This window comes from Sesamum indicum, linkage group LG1, assembly GCF_026168435.1.
Source record: "Sesamum indicum cultivar Baizhima isolate 11 linkage group LG1, ASM2616843v1, whole genome shotgun sequence".
In the NCBI taxonomy this organism is placed as follows: domain Eukaryota; kingdom Viridiplantae; phylum Streptophyta; class Magnoliopsida; order Lamiales; family Pedaliaceae; genus Sesamum; species Sesamum indicum.
Genome location: NC_142657.1, coordinates 13,797,256 through 13,811,638, shown reverse-complemented (window position 1 = coordinate 13,811,638; position 14,383 = coordinate 13,797,256). Strand labels below are relative to the sequence as shown.

Genomic DNA, 14,383 nt, shown 5'->3' with positions numbered 1-14,383 from the left:
GATCCTTAATCCAATTTTTTCTTTTTTTAGTGGGTCAAATTCTTAATTTTGATAAGCTCGTACCTAAATCCACCCCTTGCCATTCCTATTGGGCAATGGATTCTCAATTAATATACACATGCATATTCAAATCTCATTAATTGTCACTTTAATTATATTTACATTGAAAGATTTGAAATTATGAATTTCAAATACTTAATTCAAATCCTTTCAAACACCAAAAATGATTTTTGGATTTTACTATTTGTTTTCTTGAAAAGAAATTACAATTTACAAAAAAAAAAAGGAAAAAAAAAACCCAAAATATATTTGCTTGTTTATTGATATTTGATGACGTGGCTCTCTGTCAGATTTTACTAACCGCACGTGCGCCTCACGTTTCCCCTTAGAATTTCCGATCATCAGTCTTGCTGTTCAGTTCCATCACCAAATCCAACCATCCGCCTCCGCGGTTGACAATCCGGCTTAGTGCCTAAACCCAACGGAACCGCCACCGTCTTGGCTGCGACACCGTGGGAGCTCATTTTCAACGTTGCATGTACCTCCTTCCGCTCAAATTCTCTCCTTACAGTTCCTACTCCAAAACCCTAAAACCCCATAACGCCACCCCACCGCCACCGCCGCCGCTGCGCCTACTCGTCAGGATGAAGGACCGGCCGCCGTCTCCTTACGGCGCGCTTTATGTACCGCCACACCATCGCCTCCGCTCTGTAATTACCGCTGCCTCGACCACTACCGATTCCAAGCCTACAAATGTAGCCACTTACAGTGATGGTGACGAACGGCGCTCGTTTACTAGCCCAAAAGTCAATAATGATGCTAGTAGTAATAACGTTAGTTCTTATCCTTACTTGCCTCCTCATCTCTATCGGAAGCAACTTCAACAGCAGAAGGAAATTTCACGGCATGATGAGGTGGCGGAAGAAGACTCCGGATTCGAATTTTCGGCACAGCCTGTATGTTTTATGTATAGATACTCAATATGTGTCTCCTTTTGTGTTTGTCTTTTCCGGTAATGCAGTCGAGTTTTTGTTCATGAATGCATTTGGTTGTATTGATGATACATCTTACTTGTGAATTGGATACTTAAATATAATTAAGGTGAAATTAGGTAAGCTTTAATCACAGCGTGGAGCTGGGTTCAGATTTATTCAATGTTTTTATTCTTGTTTATTGTCTGTAATGATTCAGTTGCTATACGGAGCTTGTGAATCTTCATTCACGCAATTGCTATTTTTCTATAATATGGTGGTTTAGGAATGTATTCAGCAGGGGATGCTTTATGACGATAAAAGGGATAGAAACAGAACCGAAATTCCTTGTGGTGATGAGTTTCTTCTCACAAGTGGATTATTAGATTTTACAGCTAGTTGCAACCAACTTGATGGCCGTGTGATTTTCAATTTGTTCTTGATAAGTCTCAGTTGTTTTTTAGGTATAAGACAGTCAATCCCATACAACAGAAATTTACTGATAAGGAAAAGGATGTAGATTCATTTATTGGATTGACCGTAGTCAGCCACATTCCCGGGCTTCCTCGTTTTCTAACTGTCCTAGAGGGTTGCGGCTGCTTCTCACTCATCTTACCTGCTCTTCCAGTCATGGAACCCGATGCCGCATGACCAGAATGTTGTAGATCAATAACAGTGCCTGTCATGAAATTTGTCCCCACAATATCGTAATCTCCTCTGAATCAGCGATGCTGTAATCTGCATGTCCCTTAGCCTTTTCACTTCCACCCAGGATAGTAAGAGGTTTTGGATCAAGCCCAACCTCAGCTATGGTCTCCCTGCACACCATAGATTGTTCTCGATGAGCCACAACCTCAGACTGATAAGGAGAGGAGCGAAGGAGTTTTCTTGCTGGATAAAGCAAGGCAATGAAATTCTTTCACTAGTCTCATAAGCTCTTCGATAAGCTGTTGAGAGTAAAGAAGAATGCCTTTTTACTGTATAATATAGCCAATTATCTTATTCTTATATATAGGTACTCCTGGCCTCTACTCGAAGGTTAGCCCCCTCTGCTAGCCCTGAGGGAAGCGAAAGAAGTAAGGCAAGTGAAAGTTCAACTGACTATAGCTTTTTGACAAGCGGGAGGCTCGATGTAATTGAGCAGATCAAATTGTCGGCAAGCAAGCTCATAATGAACCTACTTTCTGGCGAGTGGTAGCGAAGCGAAAGCGAAACTTCTATTAAAAAATCTCCCTTCTTTTCCCTCAGGAAAGATTGTCAATTCTACTTTCTGTCCCCTTCATTTTCATTCTTTCTTTCCGTAAAAGCAGTTATGGGTTCAAGGCAGTCGGAACTTAAACAGTGAGAGTAGTCGGTGTGGTTACAAGTCCTGGCGATAAATGAAGTGAGTCTTTCTTTTTAGTTTGCCTTTCAAGATAAGACCCTCAAGTTGCTAAATCTTTTAAAGTTTTCAAGTCTAATTAAAACCTGGCTTAGGACAAGGAGTAAGCTTTCAATCTATGAGTAGGTTAAAATATAATCCAAGCACAGAAGAAAAGGAGGAAGGGAAGGTGCCAAGCCTGATTGCAACACTAGTAATGAAAGGAACTAGCTCTCAAGGGGGTGCTAGATTGAGTGTCAGTTGTTTTTTAGGTATAAGACAGTCATCACATACAAGTTTCCTTTTTCAAGTTATCCAGAGTTGTTGTCAAGATATTATCATTCCCTTTTTCCCCCTTCTTGTAGTGGGTCTTGTCATCTTTTTAACTTCTTCCTTCAATTTAGAAGCTGTACTGCAGTTAAAATAACAATGACATCCTTTTAGGACACTTATACATTAGAGAGTTTCCCCCCCTTTCTTGGATGCTGGTGAAAACAGAAATTTACTGATAAGAAAAGGATGTAGGGGTCTTGCTATTTGAACTAGACAAACTATATTAATAACATAAGTTCAGAACAAGTACAAATTCACAGTCCTTGCTAAATAATCATATAATTTGTTCAAAAGTGCATTATCTGATTTAGCACATAGAGGCCCAGATTACCCAGTCCCAAATTAGGGGTAGAGTAGAGGAGAGGATTGATCTTGGTAAAGAAGGGGTATTTCATCTGAAAACATTCGGAGAAAAAATTACTTAAAAATGAACTCAGGTTGGGCTTAAGTTCCTCTCTTGCATAAATATCAGGAACTATTGTACTTTGCCATTGGAAATTCACAATCAGAAAGTTAAAAGTAATAAAATTAACTAGACTGGATTAAGTTCTTCCCAGTGTATGTTGATCATGAAATATTATCTTCTTCCCACTGATTGGAAATTTAGCATCAAAAAGCTCTATAGTGCATGCGAGGACCACTTGTGAAGAGTGTTATCATTTTGGATGGGGATGGGAAGTCACCAAAACATTAAAATATGGTGGTAACGATCAACATACCGTGCTGTCAAAATGTCATTATTTTTCATTCAAAGCATTTCATAGTGTAGTTCTTTTTTGTACCTATTGTTTGAACTTAGATGTTGTTTACTGATTTCCATAGATGTTATTATTGATATTTTGTTTTGATATGTGTGCTTAGGTATGAATTTGGGTTCGGTCTATTGCTTTCATGCAGCGGTTATCGTACAATCTTCTTTCTTTCTTTTTTTTCTTTTTTCCTTTTAACTTTCTTTTTTAATTTCAGGTTGCTGCTTCCTCGGAGAATATTATTGCATGGAAACGGAAGTTAAACACTCTTTTGCGCAGTGCAGATAAGCAAGAGTTGGTATCGAGAGAAAAAAAGGATAGACGTGATTTTGAGCAAATAGCAGCCTTAGCAAGCAAAATGGGCTTATATAGGTACCTCGGGCGTGATTTATATTCACACCTGTAATGCTCAGTACATTTCTTTTGAGCTTAACTATGAAAATGTTTATTTTGCAGCCATCTCTATATGAAAGTAGTTGTTGTGAGTAAAGTTCCATTACCCAATTACCGGTTTGATCTTGATGACAAGCGTCCCCAGAGGGAGGTATTTTCTTGTGATCTTTCACATAGTTGTATTGGATTCAACATAATAGAATTCCTATATTAAGTTTATTTTCTGAGTCATCTTGATAATTCATTTCATTTCTTATCCACTACTAGTGCAGCTATTCAACCTCTTGGTACTTGTGACTTTATAGTGGAATACTTGCTTGTCTCATCATTGTCTAAAAGCTTTCTCAACTTATCTATCAATTGAGCTATGCTCTTCAATCCCCATCCGCCATTCAAAATAAATCAGTATAGGAATAAGAGAAAAGCTAGTGAGAAGAACTCCGAGTTTATGTGTGCACTCCACAGAGTTATCCGGTTACATGTTCCAATTACTTCGAGAATTTTTAGGTGATCTTGCCTCCTGGTCTGCAAAAGCGCGTGGATGCTTATTTTGTGGACTACATTTCTGGGAAGTGTAAGAGTCTGGATACGCTTTCAACATCTAGTAGTGATGCCAATATTGCTGCTGAAGAATCCCTTTTTGAGGAACCAGAACCACTTCCACATAGTAAAGCTGCCATGGAGAAAATTTTCTGGCGTAGAAGTGTACAAATGCGCAATGAGCAGTACACTTGGCAGGTTCAATTTCCTCTAAAGATTGATATGATGAGTTGACTTTATAGAGTTAATATTTATGTGCCCTGTAATTGAAAAAGCTTCCCAACTCTGATGGTTTCTTAGCTGCTTATTGTAGTAATTTGCTATAATTGAACTTTTGATACATCAAGATTCTGTTTTGTGATGCACCCTAATTGTTAAACTGAGATTATAATGAGCAACTAGTATACTATGTTATGAATTCCCAAGTCATGGTGTTGACTTTGATTTATAAAAAACCTGATCCCTATTTACCTCCTGTTTAAAGTCATGAATTTATGATGGTTTATAACTTGGTCCTGCATGCAGACATCTCTAGAAATTGGTTATATTTGTAATATACTAAGAATGATATCATACTTTTGATGTTTTCTATTAATGTAACTTACGTTTTGATTTCTCAATAGATTTCTGTTCTTATTCATCGTTTGTGTAATCTAACAATTTTCTCATTAATATATATGTCCAGTTGTCATTTGTAATTGGAATAGAGAAAGTGACACAGTCATCATCATCTTGTCAATTTTTTTCAGGAATCTCCCGGAGGAAGAAAGATGATGGACTTCCGTTGTAGTCTCCCTGCTTACAAGGAGAAAGACACAATATTAAATGCCATTTCACAGAACCAGGTATTTCAAAATTTCAGGCAATTTCCTTTGCTGATTATTGCTTGGAATTAATACACTGTTCAATAAGTTAGCTTGTTTAATTTGTTGTGTGCTGAACTTCACAGTGATGCTCTTCTTTGTCTTTTTTCGCGTATGGAAGCTATTTTTTATGTGGATAAGCAATGCAGATGTACTCACTGTTGCGAGTCAAGGAGTTGTGGCCCCGTCCTATTCCGATTAATTGGTTATTTCGCATCCTGCTGAAGAAGTAATTTTTGGATGCCATTATCTGGAAAAGATATTCTAAGAAGAAGATCTTTTAAACTTCCCCTTTCCAACTTAACGGCAAAACATGTGTGTGAGAAAGAGAGGGGGTTTATTTCTGAGCAGCAGAAAAATATCCCTTCACTTTCAACTATCTTTATCTGACGTAATTGCAAAATATTATTGCTCTGGAGAATTCTTACTTAGATGATTGCTAATGGCCTTTCACACAAAATTGAGGTGTTTCTCTCTTCTGAATTTTAGTTTTGATGCTGCTGCTAATCAAAGGAAATTCACAGTTTTTTTTTGGTGTGTGAAATCGGAGGGGATCCCCTTGAATATCAGCCAATATTGATGTATGGACATTACTTTTAGGTTGTCATCATCTCTGGAGAAACTGGTTGTGGCAAGACTACCCAAATTCCTCAATTTATTTTGGAGTCTGAGATAGACTCTATGCATGGGGCCACGTGCAATATTATATGTACTCAGCCAAGAAGAATATCTGCGATATCTGTATCTGAGAGGATTGCTACAGAGAGGGGGGAGAATCTGGGGGAAACAGTGAGTTTCTAATGAATGAATGCAATCACCTCTGTGGTAACATTTTTCTATGATTTTGTAAGTCAAAGTGTAAAGATATCCTCCCTTACACTTCACATCCACATTATAGGTTGGATATAAAGTTCGGCTAGAGGGCGTGAAAGGAAGGGATACCCACCTCCTTTTCTGCACAACTGGCATCTTGTTGCGCAGATTATTAATTGACAGAAACTTAAAGGGTGTAACACATATTATAGTGGATGAAATTCATGAACGTGGGATAAATGAAGGTATCCTATGTATTAATTAACTTCGTAAAACAAACATGGCAAGAGAACTTACTAACTTTTTTGCATGTTTGATGGCAGATTTTCTGCTTATCGTTTTGAAAGATCTTCTTCCTCGTCGTCCAGAATTGCGGCTTATTTTGATGAGTGCAACTTTAGATGCAGAACTTTTCTCCTCATACTTTGGTGGGGCTCCAGTGGTTCAAATCCCGGTAGGTGTTTTGTTTTTCTTCATGTTTGGATGAGAGGGATTACTTTCAATTGGCTGATCATTCATTGCAAATAATCAGGATCATGTGTAATGTTCCACCATTTTAAAATCATAGTTCGTACTGACCATAACTCTGTCATTCTGGTTTTCTTGTATATGGGTAGACAGGGAATGCTTTCAAAGAATGGACCATTTAATTGCCAAATAATCATGCTAGTTTTTGTTTTCCTCTTGTATTAAAATCGAAGGGGATGCATTTGTTAATGTTGGTTCCTGCAGTTCACACACATAAATTGGAGGGAGCATTTAGTTTGTGCATTAAACAAGAATTCTCCACTAGTGAGCTGTCAGGTTGAAAGGTGATTGACAGAGTTGCTATGTTGTATGACATAAATTGGTTTTTATTACATTTTCTTAGTCAAAATGTGGCGCTTTTACATGTGATTATCATGAGGCATGTATTTGTGGATGCAAATTATGTCCATCATATCTCTAAAGAACATGTATGATATCTGTACTTCTTTATTCTCCGTGGAAGTTTCAATCAGAAAAATTCATTGCTCTTAATCTCAACAGAGAGAAGTCTGCTTCTCTTCAAAGAGCAACAGTTGTCTGATAGCAATAATGTAAATGCATCTAAAACTCTGGCTGTAGTTGGGGGACATAGTTGCCAGGCACTTTAATACAATTTTCCACAAAGTTCTAGTTTGCAATTTTCACTGTGAAATTTTAGTAAACGTGATGTCGTATTGAGGGTGCTTTTTGTGTCATTAGTTTCATTTTCAATGAGTTGTAAAACTGATGCTTCTTGAGAAATTGTATACGGAATTTCTAGAAATTTAATGACGAAGTTAGCCCATTTTGGGGTCTTACTTATCTCATATGACCTTGGTTTTAGAAGGTACTCCTATAAATATGATGCTACACCAATTCTTCTCTCTTTTTTGATAGGGTTTTACTTATCCAGTACGGACACATTTCCTAGAAAGTATTTTGGAGACAACAGGATACCAGTTGACACCTTATAATCAAATAGACGATTATGGTATAGAAAAGATGTGGAAGATGAGCAAACAAACACCAAGAAAGAGAAAAAGCCAAATTGTTTCAGCAGTGGAGGTAATCTACGTCACTGTACTTCAGTAATGTTATTCGTTGTATCCTTATGATACTATAATCAACTTCCTTGAAAATGAATCAGGATACACTTAGTGCTGCTGACTTCAAGGATTATAGTGCTCTGACAAGGGAGTCCTTGTCTAATTGGAACCCTGATTGCCTTGGTTTCAATCTCATAGAGTATCTTCTATGCAATATATGTGAAAATGAAAGGCCAGGGGCTATTTTAGTTTTCATGACTGGCTGGGATGATATAACATCTCTGAAAGATAAGCTCCAAGCTCATCCTATACTAGGAGATACAAATCTAGTTTTACTATTGGCATGCCATGGTTCAATGGGCAGCGAAGAACAGGTAATTGAGATTACTTCTTGATATCTTGCCTTTGGTAATTAGGTACTACCTTCTATCATGTTGACATTAAAAATTAGTTTGTTGTGCTGGATATTTGTAATTGGTCATTTTTTACCATAAACTCTTGCTCTCTATCTTCCCCCAGACCGGACCAGGTTTGTGCTGGTCCTTAAGATCTTCTCATTAGTGCAACCGTCCCCGTCCTTAATATCAGCTGGTGCTTCTACATAGACTGACCACTAAAACTTTATTATGTTTTCTCCAGGCAGATAATCAGATTCCCTGAGAAAAAGGAAATATTAAGATGAAGTCCAATTGATTTTGCCCTTCAGCCTTTCTTTAGTGATTTCTGTCATGAAGCTTGATAACTACTAAGTAGTTATTCCAAGGGTTAGTTTTTAATCAAAATATCAAATGTAGGACATGTAATTACTTAATATACTTCTGAAGCTGGTAATACTGCTTTGGCAGTCACAACAGAAAAGCGTATAGACAAGTTAAAAGGTTTTCTAACCTTGACTATGTCAAATGTCACCTAGAACTGGGCTGCTTGATCCTTTAAAAAAACAAAAACTTCCATATATTTTTTTATATTGAACACATGATTATTCACGCCTGCAACCTTCTATTGACCTCCTTTCTGTACAGTGTTGGTTACTTACATGTATTATCCTCATAAATAAAGTATCTTGAAACTGGCTATGTATTTCACAATTTAAGACCAAAGCAGGCGGTTGTTTCAAATTGTAGAGGTCACTTGCATTTGAGTATCAAATACGTGTAATAATTTTTTCCTGGAAATGAAAACCAGAATTTCAATCTTTCCTCTATTTTTCGTAATTGAAGCAGTGACAAAAATCTATTGTGTTTCTTGGTCATTTCTGTGTTGGATAGAAAATTTTCCCCTCTGCTAAAGAACTTGCATTTGATCTTCAATGACTGCAGAAATTGATTTTTAACAAACCTGAAGATGGAATAAGGAAGATTGTCCTGGCCACCAATATTGCTGAAACCAGCATCACTATTGATGATGTGGTTTTTGTAATTGACTGCGGGAAAGCAAAAGAGACATCATATGATGCGCTAAATAACACTCCTTGTTTGCTTCCTTCCTGGATTTCGAAGGTTTCAGCAAAACAAGTACGTGGTTAATGGTGCTTGAGTTTGATTATTTGTCCATGGGAATGAGTATTTATTAGCTTATTTGCCTTCTCTTTACATATAAAATTCATTCAACTTATTACATAAAATCATTAATATTTCTTGGTTTATTCAATGTGATCCAAGAAAATATTATTCTAAACAGATATCACTTATAGCAAAGATCTGCTATAAGTATATTTCAGTTTTGGGTGTTGACTGCTGATAAAATTGATGAAAGGTGCAGATGACAGTACCCCCAAGATAAAAATGTATATAACTTCTACTAGATGCCATATACAAATTATCGTTTGGTATAGCTTACATATATAGCTGAACTAAAAGTTCTACTTTAATGGGGTTGTACTCTTAAGACACGTGCTCACAATGGTGTCCTATGAGAGTTGCCACATATTGGGGTACTTCAATCTCACATGGGTAGGTTTTTATTTTGTATATTAATTTCTCTTTATTTCTCTCTATTATTTTTGGTTTTGTAAATAGAGAAGAGGAAGAGCTGGACGTGTTCAGCCAGGAGAATGCTATCATCTCTATCCAAGATGCGTGTTTGATGCTTTCGCGGAGTATCAACTACCCGAAATTCTAAGGACTCCTCTGCAGTCTCTTTGTTTGCAAATCAAGAGTCTGAAACTCGGTGGTATCTCTGAGTTCCTATCTAGGGCATTGCAATCACCAGAGTATCTTGCGGTAATGCTCACTCCAGATATGTTTCTTCATCATATCATTGGCTGCCTGTCACCTGGAATATGTTCTATTTGCAGTGTATTCACGGGAACTTGTCTTGATAAAAAAGATCATGGAATGAGCATTGATAGTTGCATGTTTATGGTTGTAGTTCCATGTCCAAGGCTGTTATATGACTTCACTTATTTTCAATGATAGGTCCAAAATGCCATTGAATACCTAAAAATCATTGGGGCTTTAGATGAGAATGAGAATTTGACTGTTTTAGGTAAGCTTGAAATATCTTATTTTGGCATCCGTTTTATGGTTAACAAGGCATTATGTTATACACTTGGCTGATTTCTTTTGCAGGACGCTACCTTACAATGCTTCCTATGGAGCCCAAACTTGGGAAAATGCTTATACTTGGTGTTATATTTAATTGCTTGGACCCAATACTAAGTGTCGTTGCTGGTCTAAGTGTCCGTGATCCTTTTTTAGCTCCAATGGATAAGAAGGATGTGAGAACCGGTCTAAAACTACGTATTGTTCTATGAGCACAAATATATTGATTTTCCTGGGCACATCTCTCTCTCTCTCTCTATATATATATATATATTTGCTTTTTCATACTTACATTGCAGAAGTTGTTCGAAAATTGAATTTGTTACCATCAATTAACAAAACCTTGACCTCCTTCCTCATTTTATGTGGATAATTACAAAGACTCATCTTGTTTGACTCAAGCCTTTAGTGATATTTTATTCCTGGAAAGATCTGAGGAATGTGTTGCATGTTCATACCTTAGGGTCCAATGGTCAGAATGATTTGTGTGTTATTGCACTTCTGTCCATGGAGTAGGTTGGTTTCTGTTGTTTCTAGGTTTGTTCACGGATCAAGCTAGTTCTGAGAAAAACTCTGGGTTGAAACTTTATACTTCCTCGTCAGCTGCCTTATCTAGCTTAAAGCATAATGTTGTCAAAGTCTGTTTGGGTGGTTTTGTAGTACCAATGCCAGGATGATTTAAACTCTTTTCCAATCTCAAACATAATGCCCAAGTTTCAGAACTTAGAGTTTTCTTATATTTGCTGTCTCTTTTTTTTATGTTTAAACCTTGGATGCTTTGAAGTCTATGTTCTCTTGAAGTATGGGCTGAGATTATATCCATTTTCGCATCTTTCATGAAGATTTTATTCCTGTAGTGAGGATTGACTATATTTTATCTAGATTGTTGTAACATACTTGTTTTCTGCTTTAGCTTGCGGACGCAGCAAAAGCACAGTTTTCACATGATTACAGTGACCATCTTGCTCTTGTCCGGGCATATGAGGGCTGGAAAGTTGCTGATAGAGATAACGCTGGATATGAATATTGCTGGAAGAATTTTCTGTCTGCACAGTCTATGAAAGCTATTGATTCCCTTCGTAAGGAGTTCTACTCTTTGCTGAAGGACACAGGTCTTGTTGATAGCAACCCAACCATTTATAATGTCTGGAGCTATGATGAACATCTCCTTCGTGCAATTATTTGTTATGGGTTGTATCCTGGAATTTGCTCTGTTGTGGTAAGCCATGGTGTTATTTGCTGTACAAAGATAATCAGTAGTATCAAGTAACTTTATTTTTCTTTTATTTATATGGTTGCCTGTATCCTGGTTCTCTTTTCCTGTGCGCGGATGATGTTGGTTGTTTAGACTCCTTGTACATGAAAGGACAATGATGGGTGCCTTCTCGCCGTTGCTACTTCAAGCATTTTGATTAAAAAAATTATTTTAAATTCATTTAACCCATTGTTTATCCAGCAAAGTGGTTTTAGTTTCCTCGAGTTTGTTCACCATTAATTTAACTACCTTTTCATTTTCAATGACATGGTTTGAACTCGTTGACAGCACAATGAAAGATCGTTCTCCCTGAAAACAATGGAAGATGGGCAGGTGCTTTTGTACTCTGTGAGTGTCCCTACTAGCTTAACATCTTCTAGTTGTTATTGGGATTGAAACATTATACATCACTAGAGGTTTTATTTTGGTCTCTCTTTCAAATTGGAGTAGAACTCGGTGAATGCACGTCACTCAAGAATACCTTATCCATGGCTCGTTTTCAATGAAAAGATAAAAGTAAACTCTGTCTTTCTTCGGGATTCAACTGCTGTGTCTGATTCAATGCTGCTCTTATTTGGTGGAAGCATCACGAAAGGGGATATGGTACGATTCTTAATCTACATTTATTTTCTTGCCCTAAGTACGATTTGAAGCCCTCTATATTTATTGAGATCAAGATGTTGGCGACTGACTTATCAATATCTTGTGAATGATTTCACAGGATGGCCACTTGAAAATGTTGGGTGGATACTTGGAGTTTTATATGGATCCTGCTTTAGCAGACCTATATCAGAGTTTGAGGAGAGAGCTTGACCAATTAATTCAGATCAAAGTTAGTATAAGAAATGAAGCGTTATACCTCTCTTTAACTTGTTTCCTGTCTTCTTCAGTGTCCATGGGAGTAGCAGTTTAGTCATGCCATTGTGTGGATTTTGCTAGTGAAAAATCAGTTTCTAGTTTTGCTGGTTTTAATGAATATAACCTATGCTGATGATCTAATAACAGGGAGTTTTTTTTCTTTTTCAACGAGCAGCTTCTAAATCCCGCAATGGACATACGCACATATCATGAGCTTCTTTCAGCAGTACGTCTGCTGATCGCAGAAGATCAGTGTGGTGGCAGGTTTGTGTTCAACCGTCAGGTACTACAGCCTTGCAGTCAATCCATTGGGCCAACAGCAGCACAAAAACCAGCCTTGACGTTTAATACAGAAAGTGGCCCTGGAGGTGATAACCCTAAAAGCCAGCTGCAGACGTTGCTGACTCGGGCAGGCCATGCCACACCCAGCTATAAGACTAAGCAGCTAAAGAACAATCAGTTTCAAGCAACAGTGGAATTCAATGGTATGCAGCTTATGGGGCAGCCTTGCAACAACAAGAAGCAAGCAGAAAAAGATGCAGCAGCTGAGGCTCTGCAGTGGCTACTAGGGGGGAATGTAGTAGGTCGTGATTATATTGACCACATATCAATGCTGCTGAAAAAAAGCAAGAAAGATCACAAATAAACTTGTAGGTGTCTTGGAATGTGACATGCACCGAGTTACAGTAAAGAAGAGATACCTGTTGGTAGGCACAAAAGTAGCCGCAGCCTTGCATGGATGCCAGCTAAGGAGTGCTTTGCCACTGCCACATAAGCAACAAGAAAGTTGTGAAGCATCATGCTGAGACTTTACCGTCGATGCACAGAGTTTCAAGTTCAAGGTGAGATATCTTCCCATTCTTCTCCTATCTCTGCTTGTGAAGGGAACCAAACCTTGAGTGGGTACCGAGCTAGAGTGCTGGCCAGCTTTTGACCGACTTTCATTGGCTTATGTTTGCTTGGGGTTTCTGGGTTGCTTCTTGACCTGGGAAGCCGAGAACTGTTGGAAAATCAACACTTTGACCGGAAAAGGGTGATTCTGTCCACCCCACTAATCCAACTAATCCTCCCTTTTTATCTATAATGAGGAGTATGCATGGTTTATGGCCCGAGTGGTGGTGTTCTCTGGAAATTTCCTCTTAGTTTTGAAGACTCAACTGCATTTGGTTGCATCACCCCACCCACCCAATTGTTAATAGAATGGATGCTTAATTTATATTAAAAATCCATCCAATTGGCAAGGATGGTCCAGGAAGATTGAGTTTCAGCTACCATACATTGGATTTGAATTGAAAAATAAGCAATTGTGTATCTCTTTGTATGATTATCTCGCCCTAAGTTGATAACTTATATTGGTAGATTGTGTTTTATTATATTCCTCTATCGATATAAGGGCAGTTGGTGGGTAGCGACATATGATTTAGGGGCATGTTCCGCCCCATTCTAATAATGGTTGGAGCTAAAAATCATCCAGCCTTTTATTGTTGGGCCGAATTGCAGCCCGTTTTCAGGTCGCCCATTATCAATCTCCTCTCTTGATGGCCTGCAGAGAGAGCCCACCAATACTTTGGAAATCAGTAGGCAGAAAGGGGATACAATTTCTTTATTTGCCCCTGTGTATTTTAATGATTAACTTATATTGGGCTGTAATGCCCCATTTCTCGATTTGAAATAATATTATTTTATTTTAAATTTCGGTCCTGCCACAGATCAATCAGACTTGATGGACCACCTTACAGTAATTTGTGTATAGTTTACTATAATTGGAAGAAATAGGAAAAATAAAATAAAGAGTAAATTGTCCTCGAAACACGACATTGATCTGGCTGTCGGAATCATGTAATTGATTAGGTAAATAATGTTGAGAGAAATGGAATCTGACTGCATGAGTTCGAGACAGCTTGGGAAGGGATGCTCCTTCCTGTCCTCAATTCCCACTAAAATATATCATCACTATAATTTAAATAGAAAATGTTAATCTTATGGAGGCCTGGCCTGGATGGCTCATGGACGGTGTAACTTATAAGGTACACACCATTGACCTTATAATCCAACAATGTGATGACACAAAAATTGTCATGAAACTGTACATGTTGATAGTATGTTTGCCACCATTAATGTCCAAATCACACAACTTGCAATTGCTTAAAGT

General features: G+C 37.8%; 1 protein-coding gene across 1 annotated transcript; it reads left to right on the top strand.

Moving 5' to 3' along the window:
• Nucleotides 1-339: 339 nt before the first annotated feature.
• LOC105160404 (DEA(D/H)-box RNA helicase family protein) lies at nt 340-13,552 on the top strand. Its single transcript, XM_011077769.3, has 19 exons — nt 340-956; nt 3,631-3,785; nt 3,870-3,957; nt 4,314-4,544; nt 5,096-5,191; nt 5,810-5,998; nt 6,108-6,267; nt 6,346-6,476; nt 7,427-7,594; nt 7,677-7,949; nt 8,895-9,089; nt 9,594-9,797; nt 9,993-10,062; nt 10,146-10,294; nt 11,032-11,337; nt 11,662-11,721; nt 11,824-11,976; nt 12,095-12,205; nt 12,407-13,552. The coding sequence occupies exons 1-19, from the start codon at nt 537-539 to the stop codon at nt 12,875-12,877; spliced, it is 3,630 nt and encodes a 1,209-aa protein (XP_011076071.1). The 5' UTR covers nt 340-536; the 3' UTR covers nt 12,878-13,552.
• Nucleotides 13,553-14,383: the final 831 nt, after the last annotated feature.

What these genes read in the sequence shown, in the direction of transcription:
- LOC105160404 (XM_011077769.3), top strand. Translation starts at nt 537, where the DNA reads ATGTACCTCCTTCCGCTCAAATTCTCTCCTTACAGTTCCTACTCCAAA. An exon ending in GGGAGAATCTGGGGGAAACA is followed by an intron (nt 5,999 to 6,107) that starts GTGAGTTTCTAA and finishes TCCACATTATAG; the next exon opens with GTTGGATATAAAGTTCGGCT. An exon ending in CGAAGGTTTCAGCAAAACAA is followed by an intron (nt 9,090 to 9,593) that starts GTACGTGGTTAA and finishes TTTTGTAAATAG; the next exon opens with AGAAGAGGAAGAGCTGGACG.